We start from the raw sequence: 20808 nt of genomic DNA on the forward strand, positions 1-20808 counted from the left end.
GTAATGTCTGAGATAGAGTGAGCTTTCTCGTAAAACTATTTTCTTGAAAAACTTATCTGTCTTCCCCCAAAAAGAGGCTGCTTCATTCAGCGTTCCCCTAACTGCTTCTCCTCTTGTCCTTGACCTATTTAATCAGTCATTATGGTTTTGAACCTGTTCAGGAGCTTGATGAGATGAAATTCTGAAGACATGTATATGAAGATGAGCAGCAATCTGTAGGCATACACCAGTGGCATATCTCAGCATATCAAACAAGGATATGAACTTCAAAAGAACAAAACAGAACAGGTTAAAAAAAAAACAACAACCAATCCCACACATATTTTTTAAAATTGTCCCTACTATAAATTCATCCATACTTTAATCAATCTGTCCAAGTGACAAGTTTAGCAAGTATTTTAACATACAGTGTGGTCTATTTTAGAAGGAAAAAAACCAACCCACAACCCAAAAACCAAACAGTTTTAAACACGTACAAAGTCTGATAAACAAAGGTTGTTAGTCTGCAGTTAGCAGAATAACTTCAAACAAATCACTTGAACTAAAGCATAATTACAAGAGAGATCTGTAAATTTACTTTCACATCTCTGTTCCAAGGAAAGAAAGCCAGTCGGCTCCCAAACTACATGTTTACACAGTATCCTGGCACTCCCTCCGCAGTGACAGCTGAAATCTGAGCAAGTCAGAAATGGCAAAGCAGAGTGACAGGGACAGTTCTCAATCTATTCCTTTAAGTATGCTCCAAATGAAAAGTATAAAACAAAATGCTTACCAATGCTATCCATAGAACAATATATTCATCAATGAAACTGTTGAAGTACTGGTCCAAAAACAGAAGTCCTGGCCCAATAAATGCACTGTCCTGAAGACAGATTTCACTTTTTGTCATGTGAGCCACCTATGATAAAGGAAAAAAAAAAAAAAAAGGAAAAAAAAAAAAAAGAGAGAGACAAAAACGCACCACTGCAAGATCAATGTAACCACCAGATAACCTCCACCTTAAGTTACGAAGGGGCATGACATCCTTACCCAGGAGCAGCCTGCTGTCCCCGGTTCTTAGGAAGCAATCAGCAGGCAGGCCAAGGGCTTCAGAAAAGCTTCAGGGCCTGCTGCTCCCTGACAATTTATTTCCCAAGGACCGAGTCACCTCTTTCCAGGTTATTCAATCAATATATAGCACTTTAATCAGTGGTAACAGCTATTTGAATTATCAGTTGGTATTTTTTGATACAATAAACATGTTCCTGTCCTTCTGTAGTATGTTACATCTATACCAGTGCATTTTAGGTATTTGCAGGTGTTCCCCACTCTATTTTTTTGGTGCTGTATTTGAAGGGTAAGACTCTGCAAGTGTATTACAGAAAATTAATACTATTCACTTGAAATGTTGTTTACAAGTCTAACTTCAAAATTTTGGCTTTACTTAGCCAAAAGCTAACTAGAAACTAGGCTTCTGCTTAGGTGACAAGACTTGTATTCAGTGTTTAGTAGAGATAGCGATGTACGCAGAGACGCTTTACAGAATGACCAAGAGAAGAAGAAAGATTACTGGGGAGGGAATCTCTTCCCCACACACACCTTGATCCTTCCATATTTAGCATTCTTAAAGACAACTTAAGCTCACCTTTAATTGAGAGGCAGAAAAAGGGTTTTGTAAGAAGTTGGAGACCTAACAGAGGACAAATGAAGAGTCCATACTGGGAAGCTCAAAAGTGGCAGAAGGAAAGTAGTCTAGGTGCCAAGTTTGCCATAAGAAATCACCCTGTCATTCCTTGTTTCCCTGCATTGTGGACACTTGGCAAATATGATTAAAGTACTGAGAGGTTCCTGTGAACAAAAGTGGTCTCAGCATAATATAAATCACGTTCAACTCTATGCTGAACAGCAAAATTCACAGAAAAGCCTGTGAGTGTCCCAGTCTAAAGACAGGACAAACCGCAAAGGCTTACATCCAGAGGAGAGCTGACAAAGGCTTCCACTCTAAGCTAAAGATGCATCTCTCCTGCTAAAGGAATCTGCTGCAGGGAGCAATTCCTGGCTCGCATCTGGCATGATGTGCAATAGCTATGCAGGGTTAGCACCCATCGAGCAGCTCTTGCACATCCACACAAACTGCACAGACCTTGGCTCATGTCTCCACGGGGCCTCCGACCTTGTTCGTGCCTTAAGTTTTTACTGCAGTTTGCTCACCCTGGAGTGCCTGAAGGACAAGGCCTCCTGAAATAGTATCAGAAAACTGTGAGAGCTAAACCCCCCAAATCCTTTCCCCACTACCTTTACAGATTTGCCTCTGGAGCAGACTACCCTCAAAGCTACACATAAAGCTTCAAGGGAACATGGTTTGCTCAGAAGTGTCCATGAGTGAGTTGACATACATACAGCGATGACTGCTGGTTACAAAGACGCAGGGGTCCTCTGAACGAGCCAGGGAGCCAAGGTGTTTGACAGAATAGATGAACTGCCTCAAGTTCAGTCTTAAGGTTCAGTCTTATCAGCATTCTCTCTCTTGAATCAAGTTAGCAGCTCACTAGGTGAACTCCTGTTTAGCAACAAAGTCTGTAGAATACCTGTTTTCTACATGAAAAATGTCATGCTGCGGGGCAGGGAACCAGCTGGCTGGATTACTGTTGTTAGCAAATATGTAGAGTAAGGCAGATATTTTTTTTTAATCCATTGATGAGGTTTTTAATTACCAAAGAGATAAAGATGGAAAAGTTTATCTCTTTGTTTTAATGATTAAAGTAAATTCCTATTTCAGATAATTAAATCAGAAGTCACAGCACTGTTAATAAGGCTCGAGAGACCACAGTTACGATGTTAAAGACAGACAGTATATTTCTAGGAGTAAGTGAAACAAAGCTGAAAGTTCTAACCAGTACATTCAACAATAAGTACGTGTTTACATCAGTGTCATATATAATCTCTCTGTAGGAGCCTGAGTCTAGTTCAGTGTCTTGGCCATAATGAAACTGGTAATACAGTGGCAGAGCAGAATGGGAAAACTTGCATGGTGCCCACTGATTCAGCAAGCGTTAAGCCAAGAACCAGTTTAGTTTTAGGAGGTTTAGGACTGAAACAAGATTACTTACCACCAACTTCTGTGAGATTTTAGCATTCACAAATCCAAATGTCAAGACATACAGGCAAGAATGTTTTTCAAACAGCTGAGTTGTAGACTTTTTATAGATCATAATGGCCAGTGTGATAAGTAGTCCAATGTGCAGGCCTGGTGAAAGAACACTTGTTCCCTGAAATACAAATGGACAGAAAATTTGTCTTAGGCTTCAGTCACGAGGTAAGGTCCAGATTTTATATGTATTGCAAATACCATTAAACAAAACCAGCTGTCAAAACTCAGGGAAAGTCCATTAGCATTATGCCAATGCTATTAGCATCCTTTGCAGTGACCGCTAATCAATTTTGTAAGAAAATTCATTGCTGGTTCCTGTGACAGAAGAAATCCAGTAACAGGCAGAGAGAAGGTAGATAATGAAGTCTTTGCTTTAGCCATCCAACACTCATCTGCTTGTCTGCTTAAATGCTTAAACAGGTAAAACCCTTATGATCGTCTGAAATGCAATAAATTATGAGCATAAATTATTCAAACCTCATTCAGATTTTTAAAGCGACTTACTGCTATTGTAGATCCATTCTTTCCAACCCCTCCACCAAAGATGACACGGAAGTAATTGAAAAAAGAAAGTGCTGTTCCGCACAGTATGCCAAAAACTGCAAAGAACTTCAGTTCTAAGCCCACCAAAGGGACCTTAGCAGGAAAAACAAGAGAAAGATATTAAAAGTTAAGGATAACACCTTTTTTAAAAAGTTGTTTTAAAAGCTACTGATATCTACTAAACAATTGTTTTATTTAAACTCTCACTTTCCCAAGAACAAGCTTCGGAGGACAGTGTTTGGAATTTGTTTCCTTACTAAGGAGACGACGAATTTCTTTTGTAATGTTTAAACTCAACTTTTGAGTACTTAAGTTCTGGTCTTGAAATTCAGCTAGATCTTACTGTGTTTATTCTTACGATGTTCTTCAAATATTTTTACTACATAAGCAAAAACTTGACACAGACTCTGCATCACCAAGGCACGGGAGTGGGGAGAAGGCTAGTTCCTTCTATTTCACTGGGTAACACAATACTGAACCACAGGAAACACAAACGCCATCTGCCTGCTTTGTGTTTTGGTACATGTTATTTGTATGCTGTATCTTTGCATTTAGAATAGTCTCCAGATACAAATTTTAATTAAACAGTTACCTTTCAGAATCAATTGCAGTTTCAAGGAAACTTCCAAAGGCAGCAGAGGATTTAAAAAAAAGAAGCAGTAATAAATTGAAACCATTGACTATATTTTTGAATATAGATTGTTTTGAGATACAGCATAACTACCACAGATTTTAATACTGAAGAAAAATAAATCATAATTGAAGTCTAATGCACCTACTTTATTTTCCAACATGAAAATAAGCTGTTTGATAATAGAACAAAAGCATCTTGCAAGATGGGGAAAGGAAACAGATTTAGCTAAACAGTTCTTAATTGCTGAGTAAACTCGTGAATTAATTTGAATTACTTGGTGGTTTATATTTAGATTCATTTGCATTGGTTACAAATAGCGTGGAATGGTCTCAGCTCTTCCCTGTGCTACAATCAAGAGGAACTATACATTTCTGAGTAAAGACCCTAGAAAGGATGAAGGTCTTAGTCTAATATACTTTTGATACCATCCAATAAAGTGCATCTTTAAAGATCAGAATAAAAGCCAGAGATAGGGAAATGCTTTTGGACAGAAAACAGTTCTTTAAATATAGATATTCACATTTACATCAGCTGTGACAGAAGTGTTAAAAATCAGTACATCTCTATCGGCACATAAGTGTGGATTACTTAACCAAAAACCCTCTAACTTCATCCCCTAATTTTGTTAGATTAAAGCATTTAATCTCGAAATTTTAAAATAAAGCATCCTATAAATCATTTAACTGAACAGAAATTTATGTCTTACAATAAAATATACAAAACAAAGAAAACTAGAAGAAAAACTACTTGTTAAAGCTTAAGTATCTGCAGAATATTAGATCCAGATCAGAAGTTTATATATGGCAGATGGGGTCTTTTTTCCTCTACGTAGCTCTAAATTTGTGTATACAAAGTCACACCATTATACCCAAGTCAACTACAACATCAAAATAACCTACATTTGTACAATAAGCTAAAACAGAACATTAGACAACTAGTAGGTGTTGATGGTACCTGCACAGGATAGCTTCAAATACCATAGGAACTGTGAACACTTAACAGGAACGGAATACTCAACAGGAACTCTGAACACTTAATATGCTTACCTTATAGTCCCATATTGCTGTGCCACCGTACGCAGATATCAAGAGCAGCATTGTTATGGCTATCTGAACTTCAGTTACATCAACTCTATGAAGGGAAAAAAGGGAGATTTAGCTAAAGAAAAGGTCTTTTTGCTGTAAGGCAGGTGAGGGAGGAAAATCAAAAAACACTGACTTTAAATTATCTCCTTAAAAGTACTTCAAATTAATTCAATGTATACAGAATATGATTTTCCTTGACTGAGAAAGATACTCTATATGGAGGCACACATCTTTGGTTAAGATTTAAAATTAAACCTATACTCCTTATCTAGAGCAAGCTACATGTAACTCTAATGGGGGAAAATCTTTAATGAATACATTGTTAACTATTTGTGAATTTTGTATAAACTTACAGAGTTGTTGCTGTGTAAGTATCAAAACAAAGTTTAAGGCAAGCTTATAGTAAATGCAATCAAACATTTCCATTAAAAGCATATATAGAAGTATGGACTGTGCAGGCTGGTACAGAAGGGATTTCTTTAAGCTATCATGTCATAAAAACTTGACAGGTACAGCCTGCAAAACATGAGGGCAGTATTTTGAGGTCTTAGTCAGTGGATAGCTAAGCATCTGTCCTGTTTCAGAGGACATATAATTGATATCTTGCTTTTTTCCATTAAAAAAAACAAATTTAAAATAGGTGGCTTTGAATGTCCCCTGAAGTCTAGACTCTGCATTCTACCTTCTTTATTCTCAGACAAGATAGCCAAACTCTTTCTGTATTTGATTGATGAAATGTTTTGAGAAGACCTGAATATATTAAAAAAAAAGTGAAGAAGAGGCTCAAGAGAAAGAATTGGTATTTTCAATAAAGCTTTAAAATAAATAAATAAATAAATAGTGCACAGCTAAGTACTGTTTATGCTACTGAAGGTTTTGAGACAGTTACCTGATCTCTGTACTGAAGTTACCAGCAAGCCCTGACAATGGATGTTTAAAATACAACACTTCCTTAAGCAGTTAGAATAAATTTGCTGTATTACGACCAAAGTCAACATGTATTATTACTTGCTTAGCACATGAACTGTTTGCACACATAGGAATCAACTCTTGGCTAATGGAAAACATTTATCTGATCTTGATAATCACAGTAACATTGAACTCTTCTTTCATCAGAAAGATAGTGATAAAATGTGCTAAGTTTCATCACAAGCTTCAGACTCTTAAGTCTTAGAAGAGCCAAAGTTTAAGCTGCAACTAGACAAGCTGAGGTGCTCATCACTGTCCAAAGCCATTGGAATGTGTAGTCCTCTCCTTACGCCACTGCACTCCCTCACTTGTACTAGCTGTTGTGAACCAGTTCAGCTTGCTAGCCTAGTGTAGGTTTTTAATCTTCTGCCCGTTTCATGGACTGGCTTGAAGTCAAGTGACAAAGTCTGTGCAGGGGGAAACAAGACAGTGGTGCTTTTTCCACTAACTGCTGGGCTTTTCCCCCCTCTACCAGGGATGAAGTGTTACATCTGCCCAGTCATTGCTGTAGCTGCACACTGAACTTGTCGGTTACATCACCCAAAAGCATCCATGTACAAGTGCAAGTGTGCGGAGTTTGCACTCTGTACTATTAAAACCTAGATTTCTAAGCTGTACTGCACTTGCTGTTGCTGGTGGCAGGAAGAGACTTGAACTTGAAGTTGAGTCATTACATGTGCGGAAGTTTAGTACTTAATTTTACAGAGGCTTAGACTGTTGGTTGCAACAAAGTCCAAATCAGAGTTCAAAGATTTTAATCATACACTGTGTGGTAGGTATTCTGCGTAACCTGACAGTGGCACAGTACCCAGCTGCTCTGATCTTTCCTGACCACCAGCGCTAGGACTCTCTTATCTGTCATTTGACTTCTAAAATCAAATGCTGCTAATTCAGGAACAGCATCAGTGAAAGCTTCCATCCATGGGGTTATGTATTATCATATTTAGAGCAATATACTAATGCCTTCATTTAGACTCTCACCTCTGTGCTTAAAAGAAATAAAATTGTGAGCCTTGAAAAAAACTCTGACCTGTTTTCACTACACACAAATAGCTACCTTGGAGAAAAGTTGTGTCTATTTAACTTCAAACCGTAAGCATGGAACACCAGGCCATTCCGAACTGCTTGTACAATGCAGTATCACTGTATTTAGGTAGAAGCCATTAAGTTTTTAATGAAGAAATTTTTATGTGGTATAGGAGTCTCGGCATCTTCCTGATGTAGGGAAATCATTCTCACATTTTATGCAGGAACAAAAGGCACAGAAAAGCAATCATGTATGCAAAATCCCAGAGCTCACGGCATAGTCCATATCACTTCAGTGCAGTCCACTGTCATGTATGGAAATTATCCTATTTCAGCCATCACTCTAAAGCATCTATTTTTGTTTACAGTACAAAATATCCTTTAAAAAAAGTAGGATGGGTAGGCAGGTAGAAGAGTTATATTTTGTGTGGTAAAATGCATTATCAGCAAATAAAAAAAAGAGCTCTTAGCATTACCACAGAGACAGCTTTCTTTTGTTACAGACGTCGAACAGTATGCAAGAATAGCTGATCACTAGCCTGTGTGCCCAGTGATACTCAGATTTGCTAATGTGCTTCTTGCAGGTCAGAGCTAAGTAGGACTACACACAGGTGACATAGCAAGTGACTAGGATTAGCAGGAGAATAGCCTTCATCTATCACATATTTCCAATTTTGCTGCCACAGAAGTCTCTGATCTTTTCCTCTTTTCAGAAATCGTTACTAAAGTGCAGCTCATTGTTTAAAAACAGCAAAAGGCCATGGCCAGGCACCACCACAGCTGCAGGAGGGTGCAGCAATCCCCACGCTATTAGAAGTTAAATTGAAATTGTTATCTTCTACGTGAATGTCATGACTCCTTCTCCTACACTGCAGTGAGAACAGATGAAATTTCTACAAAGTCATGAACAGCATCACAGCAATCTCTAGAACTGTGACCTAACACAAAACCTGAAGGACATCAAAGCCAGTATGAGTCAGATTAAAAGTAAAGGCCCCCACCAAAACCTGGGGTAATTCTTCAAGCATGATCATAGCTCTGTGGAATGCCTTGCCAAAGGATGCAATGGATGCAGAGTTCATTCGAAGGAAGACTGAAGATGTCTATGGAAGGGAAACCCATTAGCAGGGGAATTTCTCTGAAAATGCATGTCGGTCAGAGTCCCCCGGGCTGAAACTGTTCTGTGGCTGGGAGATTACGAAGGCAGGTACCATAAATGCTTGCCCTGTCCCTACTCCTACACAGAGCATATGTTTACACTGCAGGCAGGATTTCTCTGGCCTGAGCCTGCATAGTGCTTGTATGGATTTTGAGAACAAATCCGTAGATGAAAGAGCCAAACACATGCACACAAAGCACATACAGCTTAAATCAGCTGCTAAAAGAACAAGTCCTCTACTCAGTATTATGCAGAGTTTTAGAATTCTTGACAGGTAAAACACAAGTCTGCTAGGGTGGAAGGGAGATGAGGAAGAAGGTGAGAGGTAAAGAGAGCAGGGAAAAAACAAAGAAGAAATGGAAATCAAGTAGCTAGCACTCTCAGACATTAAGCAACATGTACTTCTAAAGATACCTACTTACTTTCCAAACCTTAGTATGCCTGATACATATGTCTGCCAGTGAGCAGAATAGAACATGAACAGTCCCACAAAACAACAGAAAAACAACCAGTCAGGATTTGTTCCTAGTCGGATTGCTATGCAGGATCCAAGGACAACAAAAACTGAAAAGCAGAAATGAACACGTTAGTCATATAACCTCTTTGCTGGTAGTTAAGAGAAATAAAAAAAAATCACAAGGCATTTTACATCACTGTAACAAAGTAATGACATGACTGATACTTTACTGAGTAGCTAACCTCAGGGACAGTCCTGGCAGGAGACACCGAAACAGAGGACTCTCTTCTTCTAAGTGAGGGCACTGCCTTCTAGCCTACAGCGGTCATTCTCCCTTCTTCAGGCCTTGTCATCTCGTGTTCTTTGCAACACTGACAGCTCCAACTGAAAAGCCCAGCTCAGAGAAGCTAGTAGTTGCACTTCTCTGGGAAGTGAGGCATAAAGAATGTGCCAGCTCACAGGGCAAATGTTTCAGCCATTAAGATTTTATAGAAGTACAGGCACTGCCACCAACAGCAGCTAAGTTATGGAAAGTAAAACTGAGCAAGGCTTACTTTTTAAGGACTCCAAATCAACTTTTTTTAAGCTCATTCTTCTAAGGAATATAAATTATCCTTCTCCTAAGTGCCAGGCTGGATGCCCTATTACCAAACTGATATTTTGGCAACTCACTCCTGAAGCGGAATGCTTGGTTTCACATGCCAGCATCGGTCTTTTAGGTCCTTAAAATCCTTTATTAGGCAATCACCTGCACCCTACTGGAAAACACAGGCTATGTATAGCAAAGAATCTCTGAGCATGCTGTTACGGAATTCTTTGTTCACCATTAGGTCATTCAAAGAACACTGTACGTGAAGATGCAGACTAAGAGCAGAACACATGTTACCCAACATGTGCCAGAGGTACTTCTGGAATATCCTCCCTGATACTGGTCAGGGATGCAAAGGTCAGGGGCAGTCTTGGCTGCAGTGACCAGGAGATGGTGAAGTTCTCCTAAAAGAAGGGAACATGCTGACCCTGCTCTGAGCAGCGGGTTGGACTAGATGATCTCTAGAGGTCCTTTCCAACTTCAACAAATCTGTGCTTAATCAGCTCCTCTTGAAAACAGGTAACTTTTTTAAAACTAGGATGGGTAACAGTAGGTTAAGGCTACCTGTGGAAATAGAGTCGCAACCATGATCAAAGAGTTCTCCTAGAGGAGAACTACTGTTTGTTCTTCTGGCTTGCTTCCCATCAATGGCATCCAGAGACTGGTAGATAAAAAGTCCTAATGCACCCAAGATGTATGCCCAAAAAGGTGCCTGAAAGAGATTCACATATAAGTTCACTAGGCAGTTCCCAATTTCTTAGCTGATCATCTATTTCATTAAAGGTAGAATACTATTCACCACAAAACTATACTACATTGTGCTATTTGTTAGTTAATAGACAAACCAAATTCCTTGTGCTAGTCTATATGAATTGTAGTAACTACTATAATGAACTATTCCAGATACACCAGTGAAACACAGGTCCTTCTATTTATTAAAAAAAAAAAAAAAAACCACAAAAAAAACAACCCAAAAAACTTTAACCTCTCTTCTGCATCAACTGACTTTTTTCCACCTTAAAACCACAGTATTTCTATAATTATTTGTATTCTTTGTACTGAAAAATGTTACAAAAATAAAAGTAATCTTTAAAAAAGAAAGTACGAGCAAGGCACTTACTAAAGTTCTCAGCAGTTTATGTGATAGATGCTTAGATGATTTACAACATATAGATATAAAAACCCATTACATTTTACTAAATAAAGTCTTCAGCTTTTAGGGAAAGAGATTTTTTCCAACATACAAAAATTGACTACATAGGCACTTTGGACAAGGGTTTGTAGAAATTAAGTAATTCACTAAATATGAAGGAGCAACTGTCTACTTAACATAGACTATCAGAGTTTCAAAACAAGCTGTGAATCAGTTACATTAACACCAGTCTTAGGTTCAAAGGAACTGTCCTACAGTAGTACCTTTCAAAAGCATTATTTTCACACGCATAGTCAGCATGTCTTTGTCTAGGAATTAGTTTTCACTAAAAATTACTTATAACACCTTTTGAACAAAGCACAGGTAAAATTTTTTCTCAAGTAGTTTCCAGTGGTATCCTTAACATTTAGAAACACTGTTCACGAAAAGAGTCAAAGTTAGGTATAAATGCTGGAAATGCAACTTGCAGGTTAAACAAGTGAACGGCCACAGGCTGAGGCACAGAGCTGAATCCTTTCCCACTCCCAGGTAAGGGACAGCTGCTGTGGCTCTACACCTCTGCAATTCCTCTCCTGCAGCACAAACAGACCAACGTGATTACATGTATTTCCTAAGTCCAGTAAAGGCTATTAAGGAGATTTAGACAACAGATCAAATCTCAGGTCACTGAGATTTGTCCACACTTGTATAAACCCAGTGTCAGAGCTGGGGGGAAAAGGAAAAACAACAGTTGCCCATCAGTTCGTAGGCAGGGACAGGAGAAGACAGCAATAAGAATGCAGATGAGTTGAGCTGCTCCTCCAGACGTTCTGTTTTCTCATCATCATTATACTCACTGACTTGAGTTAGGGGAAAAAAAAAAAAAAAAAGGTATGCCTCCAGTCAGACTGATCAAAACACACATCATTCCCAAGAACCAGCATGCTTAAGGGAGGTTCAATTCTGAACAGCTTTTTTGCTGTTATTTAAGACTTCCTCATGTATTCAAGGCTGGCTGATACACTATATGTTATCGCTTAGTTTTGTGCTCTTAATATGGAAACAATATTGTCAGCAAATTTATGATTTTTCTGCTACCCAGTATTTGGATAATTTCATTAACAAAACATTTCTACCATTTAAAGTCAAACGGTTGGCTGCTGTGTCCAGCTTTGAAGTAAAAGACAGTCAAAGAATTAGGGATTCCAGCTATAGGTGAGAAGTCTGGATTTGTATGGACACAGAAATCTAGAAAACTTAGAAAATTCTTCAAAACCGGCAAGGCTGTCTTTTCCCTTCATCCAAGGAAACTAAGAAAAACTGTAATCACAGATCATGTTGGAAGCCTTGAGCAGGTGAAACAGGATGAGTAGATATTCTCATTCCAATGGACATTTAACATGCTGGTATCCAAGACACCCCCCCCCCCCCCCCCCCAGAGATCACACTACAGAAATCCAGGTCAAGTGATGGCAGCAATATGTTTGATGTTTATCAATGGAATTAGTAAAATTATTTAGGTTTCTTCTCCCTTGTTAGTACAGTTAAACAAAGGAATTTTGTGTTGGGGGATGGGGTTAAACCAGGGAGCGAGTTCTTAGCCAACTTTTGAAAATGTTTCTCTCCTCTGACAAAGGGGGAAGGACAGAGCCTGTGGACAGCAGGAGATGCCTACTGCCACCCCGGGTTTGCAGATCATGTGGAGGAACGGAGAACTCAGGGGCCTCTCCTGGCTCAAGCTCACTTGGTCAGATGTTCTGCAGGGAGGCAGCAGCTACCTGGCAGTCCCTGTTCTTGCTCTCCACCTTTCCAAAACGGAGGGTTGTCAGCCATTGCTCAGGTATTTCAGGACATAAAAGCACAGTTAGGACCCCTATTGAAGCTAAGATCATTTCACTTGTGATATAATCCACATACTAAAGCTACCACAGTACCTATACCAGCTTATTCAGGATAACTTTGTTGTATGGAGAATAACTGATACTGCTCAAACAAGGCAGCTCCTCACACAGACCTATGAATGAAGCATTATGAGCAGAAAGGCTAGGAGAAACCACTGGTTTCACTGTAGTCCTTTAAAGTAGTATTTTAAAGACATTTCCAATTTTATCACCGATACTACTGTGAACTGCCACAAAGGTAATCTGCAGCGTTTTACAAGGCGTCCTTACTGTGACATACTTCTACTAGTTACGAAATGATGGCTTGAGATCTATCAAAACTTGTCACGCTAATCCCTGGATTTTGGTAAGTAAACCAGGCCACACCCGGCAATTCTGTCCAGGACACCACTGGTTTTTTGGTTGCATTAGGCTCCCCTCCTTTTGCAACCATCTACCTATAACTAAAATAGATTTTAGTTTCCTTTAAAGTCATCAGGTTCTCCAAATCACAGACAGAAGTAGACTGTATCCAGTGCTAAATATGCTAGCCAAATTCCTTACCCACCCTGCATTCACCCCCCACAGTCTGGGGCACATCACCAATTAAGTCAAATGCCAGAGCATGGGCATTTTCTTATTTAACTGAATCACTTCCATAATTGAAACACCAGTCAGGAACAGAAATCTGTTGTGGCACTTTTTTTTTTTAATCATTAGCCATAGTTCTGTATGCCATATGCTTGGTATTATCACAATCTTTTGAAATGCAAGCTCCATGAAGTACAGCCTCAATTCTAACCAAAACACAAGGCTTGCATGCTAGTTACTGTAGTTAGTTTATGAAAGTTTCCATAACCCACAGAACATGATGCAAGAATTCCTGTTTGAGGTCACATCGTCTACATTTACCTTACCTCAAAACAAGTGTAACACATTAAGTGTAAAAATAAACAAATAAATCAGCTTCAACTCAAACTTCTCATGTTAGGTCTTTTTGACAAAGCAATGGCTCTTGTCAAGTTGCAAGTTATAGTACAGGTATAATCATTAAGACTGCTGATCCAAGTCTGTTTGCATTAGCTCTTGCTGGGACAAATCAAAGCAACGGTCCCCCCAGACTCCGAAACTAAAACGCTCTGCTCCTTGATGATCTGGAAAGAGGGGGAGAGTTTTCATCCTCTTCCCAGTAAGGATCATCTGTATCCATTAACACCTGTAGCGGATGCATCTATATCCCCACAGTTGCGGAAAAGGGAAGAAGATCCTAGTAAGAATAAGGGAACAGGTGTCTGAGAGAGCTTAGAAACACAATCTGGAGCTTTTCATCCCTAGGCTGTCAGTTCAAATTTAACCCAAAGTGGTAATAACCAAAGGTCACTTGCAATCAACTATGCTTTTAGCAGATTAAATGAATGCTCTTCAATCGGTAAAATACAGTTTTCTAAATCACTGAAGGTGCACAGAGGTTTCCAAATTCTCTAATAACCACAGATTCTCTCTGCTGTCCACCCTCTCAATACAGCTACAGCTACTGTCTCCTCTGCCTTCTCACATGCCTGGCTCTCCATCCAGGGATGTCCCCTGCTGGCTTCCCACGCTGGACCCAAGTAGTTTGCAAATTAGAGAAGTGGGAGCATCTGAGAATGCTGACATGGCTGACAGACTCAGCAGAAAGGTCAGGAGGCTCCCAATAATCATCAGCTTTTCACTGATGAGGTGTTTATTATCTCTGCCCAAAGTTATATCCTGTCCAAGCAAATGTATTATTTGGCCAGAGCTAGATGCTATTCTCATGGAACTAGAAGAGAACACAAACCTGGGGGAAGGGGGAAGGAGTGGGGATACTTCTCTGCTCCAGTTAAAAAGGATGTCTGAAAGATGATACAGCCCCAGAATCTTGTCACACACAGATTTGGTACAGCAGGTCTAGCCATCTACTGAACCAGAGGGTGTCAAAACAAAACCATGTGCACATAGTCTTTGACAGGTATGTGTGGCATGCCTCTCCTTCAGGAAAAAGTGTAGGTTGAACAGCAGTCCTTCTTCTTCTGCTTCTGTGATTCCACCCCACAAAAGAACATGGACAGCTGCAAAAGACTACATGTGCCAAGGACATCCCTTACCACTTATTTCAAGCAAAGCTCTCAAGCCCAGAGGGTTCAACAGCCCAAGATCTTGCAATATTTAAAGATTCATCCCCCCCTTAATTACTCATCACATTTAGTCATAATCTCACTTCTTCAATCCACAGCTACTAATTTTGCCCTGGTTTGCATGGTCCCTCTCTGGACCAGATCCAGAACAGAGAGAGACATTTTTACTGGACTCCCTCCCTCTTCCCCCCAAGCACAGATCATTTCCCTCGCTTCTGTTCAGCACAAAGCACTATGTACAATCATACTAATAGCAGGAGAAGGGAAGGGCCTGTTTAAACCTTCATTACAGCATGAGGAGAGGACAGGGAGGGGAAAAAAAAATAAAATCAAATAATCATACTATAGCCCAAGTGCATTTCATGTGCAGCAGGATCTCCTTGCCTTCCTTTAGCATCCTCCTCTCCTCAACAAGCTCCCTCTGAAAGATCTCCCATCCTTCTGCGTCGGGGTTTCGGAACCTTTGCTGTCTTACTTTATGCCAAATACCTTTTTCTCCCATTCACTACTGAGTGGTCTGTTCTTCACTCATGGGTATTGGCTGGATTCCCCACCCCAGTCAGTGCTTCACACTTTTCCTCTATCAGGTCAGGGGCTTAATGCTTCTTCCTTCACACCCCCATGTCCCCAGCTCACACCAGCTGTTCCAGTTCACCCTCTCTTCTACTTCTCTCTCCCACAAAGCTTAGCTGTCCCCTTGCAGTTTACATGATGTCATGACTGTCAGTATCTTCCCCTCATTTCCCCTCTTACAGGAAAAAACTCAAGACAATCCCTCTTTCAGTTTAAAAGGAGGTGGTGGTGGGGTTTGTTTGTTTGGGGGTGGGTTGGGGGTGTTGGGTTTTTTTTAAGGGAGTTTTTTAAAAAGAGAGAGAAGCAGAGACAGCACCTAGCCAATGTTCCTCTCCCTCCAAACAGTTAATAGTAGAGCTAGCTGGAGTCACCTAGACCCTCCCCTGCTTTTTGGTCTCCCTAGACATATGGCTTTCTAAACAGCATAGATCAGCAAGATCAGCTTTTATAAATTCACTGCACCATTTCTTAAACAATTCTACAGACCTAGCCACCACAGGCCTCCCTTCCCTCTCTCTGCTTTCTGCATGAGAACCCTTGAGCCCCTGGCCCCTTTTGCCATCACTGCCCAAACTGCAAATCCATAATTCATGCTCTTCTCTTCCCGTCTTCCCCTATTCCCAGTAACCTCCAGGAAATTATAGACAACAGGAACAAAGGCTTTAAAAAAAAAACAAATAAATGAGACATGATGGAACCCATGAAGTTGACAGCAAGCAGGACAAGTCTTTATCACTGGATGACATCTGCTCTGATCAGTTTGGGGGGCTCTTTGCTTAGATCCTGCTGTAAATGCTAAAAGAGTTTTTTTTAAATGGATAGAAATTCAATACAAAGTAATTATTACTGTTAGCATGAACTTCTGTCCTAAAATTCTAGCTTCCTATGCTATTTTAGAGAGACCTGTGTCTAAGCTTGAAGGATTACTGAAGCCAGGCCCCTCCAAAAGCAACCATGAAAGCAGCAGGATCAGTGTTTCCTTTCTCCCTTTGAAAAAGACAGAGAATTATGTTTAGCCAGTTTTCTTCCTGGTATTGATGCAAGCTAAAAAAAATAACATGTCAGTTTCCCTAGAAACTGAGAGGGTATGAGAGATTCACCTGCAAGACCTAATGAAGTAACTGTAGCTACTTCAGAGAAGTCAGCTGGCAGTAGAGCAAAATAGTTCACTGTCAAATGGGGATAAAATGGAAATCCTCACCTAAGAAGTGCTCCTTTTACACTCTAATGCAGCAAATACACACTGTTCATACTTCAAGTCGGTAAAACTTTTCATTCCTAAATATTTTATAATTAGTATTAAAAAAAGGAAAAGAAAAGAAAAAAAAAAAACCAGCCTGCAGTCATAGCGAAGAAGGTATTTCAGCCCTCCACAGAACATGAAATGTGCAGGTAGTGTCCTCCCCACCACCACACCTGGTGTAGCAGTCCCGGGTATTATTTCTATAGATTACTGTCCTAAATTACACAGAATAGGAAACCGGACAAACACTCTACAAAAAAATCTACACACATGGATTTTAGTTACAACAGTGCTTGAGGGGTGCAGTCTGCTAATGGCTTAGCTACAAGCAAGAAGGCTTACGTTGAAATGTGCATTTACAGGAGACAGTGATACAACCCATGTTTCTACTAGACAAGGAGACATTACTGAAGCAGACAATATTTTATAAAGCCAAAACATATTGTGCTAGTCAGTAACAAAGTGGCTTCAGTGGCTACTCATGCTGATGAAAATAAAAAGAATAGTGTATAAGGAAATAACAGCTACACAGTAGGAGAACAAGGGAGCATTGTATGGTTTTAGACATTAATTGCATTGGCGGAGGGGGAAGTATTATTAAATTGTGGAATTCACTGCAATACGACATAATGGAATCTGAAAGTACAAACAGGTTCAAAACAAGTAATTCAGAAGGCAAAATCATGAGGTGCAGGGTGTCTGTGGAGAAATAGATCCATCAGTTGCTGTTCTAGCAAGTAACCTGAGTAGAATCCCTTGTCAAGAAACCCCTAAACCACAGTCTTTTGGCAGCTGGAAGGGTATATCAGGGAAAGATCTCTTTTCTAGGCATCTGCTAGCAGCTACGCTCCAAGGGATTTCAGCTACCAGTCTTACTTGTTTCGGGTGGTTTGTACAAATATCAAGACTTCAGTGTTTTCAATAAAGGACTAATAGAAACAGCCCACTTAAAGACTGGTTAGGGAAAAAAAACCCACCACACAAACCAACTCATAAGAAAAATCCCACCGAAAACCCAAACCTGCTTGTTATTTTATCCAAGCCACCAAGAGAATATAACACATTCTTGTTAGTCCATCAGGTAATCAAGACTTGTTCATGAGTGGAAGAGGTGGCTTGGCAGTATAGAGAGGTGATGTTGAAGTGTACTATGCTATTAGTTCAGCCTGTGATTCAATGACCTTTAACATCATTTTTAGTTCCACCTTCCCCCTAGCCCTTCCAGCCTACACATCCAAGTCAAAAGTACAAAGTAGATGTTACAACAGTACATATAACACCTATTAGCGTTGCAACAGTTTTAGCTATTTTTATATTTTTAAAAAAGCCATCCAGAACCATGACATCTTAGGTGGAAGACAAGCTGAGTCATTAAACAAGCAGAAGACAGATAACGATGTCCTAAGTGATGCAGAAAGAGAAAGTGAGGGCTATTCTCACAGCGCAGAGGCAAAAAAAAATCCCAGGAGGATAAGGAGTCTGGCTTTACACTACATATTTATAAAGCATATACAGATATCTGAACAAGAAGTTTAGTCCAAACTCCAGATTCTTATAAAATTCAGCTTCCACAATTAAAAAAAAATAGTAAAGTTTCTAAAACTCAACCTAAGCTTTCCCGGAAGGAATGATTCCCTGGATGTCTGCAACACAACCTTCTTCTTTTTGTGCAAGAGTCCTCAAGGGAAAAATAACTTAAAATTTACTTTCTGCCTTTTTTTGCCTGAATAGCAAAGAGAAGCTAAAATGAACATCCAGACACATAGCTGGCAAACTAAGCTAAAGGTAGTAGTTCCACAAGCATGTTAATTCTCAAAGTGCCACTAGAAGACAATCTGCAGTTTCCAACCATTCACTCCCATCTCTATCCTCCCTTCTCCTATTGCCTGCAAGGCCACGGAGTGCCTCTACCTGGTGATGGAAATCAGGGAAGTGATCAGGTTAGACCAAAGCAAAGTTAATTTTGATCTGGATCAGCCTCCTGGTACATCTGCCACAAACACCTCTGCTAACGTAAAGGGCAAAGCAACTAGAGAAAAAGAAGGGTTCTTCTGTCAACAAGAACGCTCACCAAAGTATATCTAAGTTATTAAAAAAACCCAACCAACTGCCACCTCTGCCTTAAGTTAGGATTTAAGCCCACCAGAACACAGGAAAACAACAGCCACCCTTCAAGATATTTTACCTACACAAAGCAATTTTCCCCTGCTATTTCCCACCGTGAAGACTCTGCACTGGGACACCCGTAACAGGCTGGGAAGCTCCAGCAGAACTCCTTAACTTGCCAGAGAAACCGTAGGCCACCCAGTTTAGGCGCCAGCAGCATCAGCCCACGTTAACAAGCCTGTTTTCCCTCCAGAAGCTAAAGCAATTAACCGTTTCCCATGCAAGGATGGGAAGCATCTGAGCTACTGTCAGCTAACACGCCTGCAGCACAACCGAACCTCCATTCCGAACTAAGCGGTGCCGAAGTGGCGTCAGCCACACGGGGTGACCAGCTCTGCCCCGCTCCTGGGCGCATCCCACGCCCTCTCTCCTGGCCGGCGGCCCTTGTTACAGCCTTCCTCTCCAGAAGGGAGTTGACACAGCTTATGTCTCCTTCCCAGCAAGCTGCCTGAGCAGAGGCGCACGCGTGGGAGGTACGACGGTCCCCGGAGCAGGCCGGGCTCCCGTGTTCCAGGGTCTCAGCTCGGCTCCACAGCCCCATCCAAGCCCCCGGCCCTTTCACCTGGACCTCTGGTCAGCGAAGGACTGCGGAGGAGCCCGCTGGAACTCGCCCTTTCACGGGATCCCCCCAACCTTTTGGGCATTCCAACCGTAACACCCCCCTCCAGCCTGACCCCCCGCTACCCCAAAGCGTGACCCCCGGCATCACCGCTCCCCTGATTTCTCAGGGCAAACCCGCAGCGCTACCTTAGCCCTCCCTCCCGCGGGAAGGAGTGACCGGGCACCGCACCCCCGCGGCGGGACACGGGCCCGAGAGCTCCGTCCGGCTGCCGGCAGGAGGTACCGGGGCGAGGCGGGGCGGGGGGGGGGGGGTCTCCCCCAGCGCCGGGCCGCCCGGCGGCACCCGCTGCCGGGGTAGGGGCCGCCGGGCTGAGGCGAGGCCCTCGGCGGGAGGAGGCGGTGGCAGGCGGGAGAAGGGCTCTCACGGCGAGGAGGGAGGCGGCGGCGGGCCGGTACCTGCTCGGTGGCGCTGGGGCAGCAGGCGATGAGCGGCAGCGCCGTCAGGCAGTTCAGCAGGAGGCCGCCCAGGGTGATGGCGTTGGGGGCCAACCCCAGCGGGACCCGCTCCACCAGCCAGGCCCAGTAGGGCTGCAGCCAAGGCTCCAACAGCGAGCGCCCGGCCGCGCTGTAGCGGTGCTGCTCCAGGCGCTTCAGCTGAGCCGGGCTGAGGGGCGTGGGCAGAGCCCAGCGCACGGCCATGCCGCCGCGGGGGCCGCCGCCGCCGCTCGGCCGCGCACCGGACGGGACCGGGGTCAGGCCGCCGCCGCCGCCGCCACCGCTCGGGGCGGGGCTGAGCTGAGGGCAGCGGCGGGAGGCGGAAGAGGCCGACGCCCAGCGGCCGTTGTGCTGGAGGGCAGCGGCCGCCGCCGCCCCTGAGGCAGCGAACGCGGGGCGGGGAGCCCTCGCCCCCGGCCCGCCGTTGGGTTTCCTCAGCCCGAGGGCACGGCTCCCTCCCTCCCTCCCGTTTCTAGGCCGGCTGCCCTGGCTGTGGCGGCTGCCGGCGGCGGGGGGGAACCCTCCGGTCGTCGAGGGGGTGCCCGCCTGCTGGCCGCCATTTTCCGCAGGCCCCTGGCCGCTGCCGGGGCCTGAGGTGGCGGGCCTACGCGCCCACGGCTCGTCACTGCTGGACGCGGGCGGGGTGGGTTGAATCCCCCTCTCCCCTCTGAATTGCCTTGTTCATCTTATTAAAATAAGAGCTCGGGCAGCAGGAAACCTCCCTGCCCTCGGCAGGACGCCGCAGCCGTGCGTGCGGGGAGGTGATCCCCGGCGTATCGGGGCGGTCTGAGGTGTTACGGGGCACCTGAAGACTCTGTTATGCGCGATCACCTTCACCTCCTTGACCTGCTTAGAGAAGGCGCTTCAAAACAGATAACGCCTTTTTGGAAATTGTGGCACGTCGGGTTATTCGAATTGGTCATGTGAAGCATTTGAGATGTATCACTGACGCTCTAGGAAGGTATGAGGTTTTTGAATGCGGCCAAGGAAAGGTGGGCGCTGTGCAGCTG

At 42.6% G+C, this 20808-nt stretch overlaps 1 protein-coding gene across 2 annotated transcripts in view; it reads right to left on the bottom strand.

Moving 5' to 3' along the window:
• CHPT1 (choline phosphotransferase 1) overlaps nucleotides 1–20098 on the bottom strand; it is a 23439-nt gene extending 3341 nt beyond the window's left edge. The window contains exons 1-8 of one of the 2 annotated variants that reach the window (XM_069807474.1): nucleotides 19760–20098; nucleotides 10157–10304; nucleotides 8969–9110; nucleotides 5354–5438; nucleotides 3635–3766; nucleotides 3090–3248; nucleotides 773–898; nucleotides 154–264 (exon numbers count right to left, since the gene is read on the bottom strand). In XM_069807474.1, coding sequence (XP_069663575.1) covers nucleotides 154–264; nucleotides 773–898; nucleotides 3090–3248; nucleotides 3635–3766; nucleotides 5354–5438; nucleotides 8969–9110; nucleotides 10157–10304; nucleotides 19760–20002 — 1146 coding nt within the window. In that variant the 5' untranslated portion in view covers nucleotides 20003–20098. The remainder of the gene's footprint in view (nucleotides 1–153; nucleotides 265–772; nucleotides 899–3089; nucleotides 3249–3634; nucleotides 3767–5353; nucleotides 5439–8968; nucleotides 9111–10156; nucleotides 10305–19759) is intronic. The other variant, XM_069807473.1, reaches the window with a different exon arrangement.
• Between the last annotated feature and the right edge of the window lie 710 nt (nucleotides 20099–20808).

The sequence above is a fragment of the Haliaeetus albicilla genome, chromosome 19 (genome assembly GCF_947461875.1).
Source record: "Haliaeetus albicilla chromosome 19, bHalAlb1.1, whole genome shotgun sequence".
NCBI lineage: Eukaryota > Metazoa > Chordata > Aves > Accipitriformes > Accipitridae > Haliaeetus > Haliaeetus albicilla.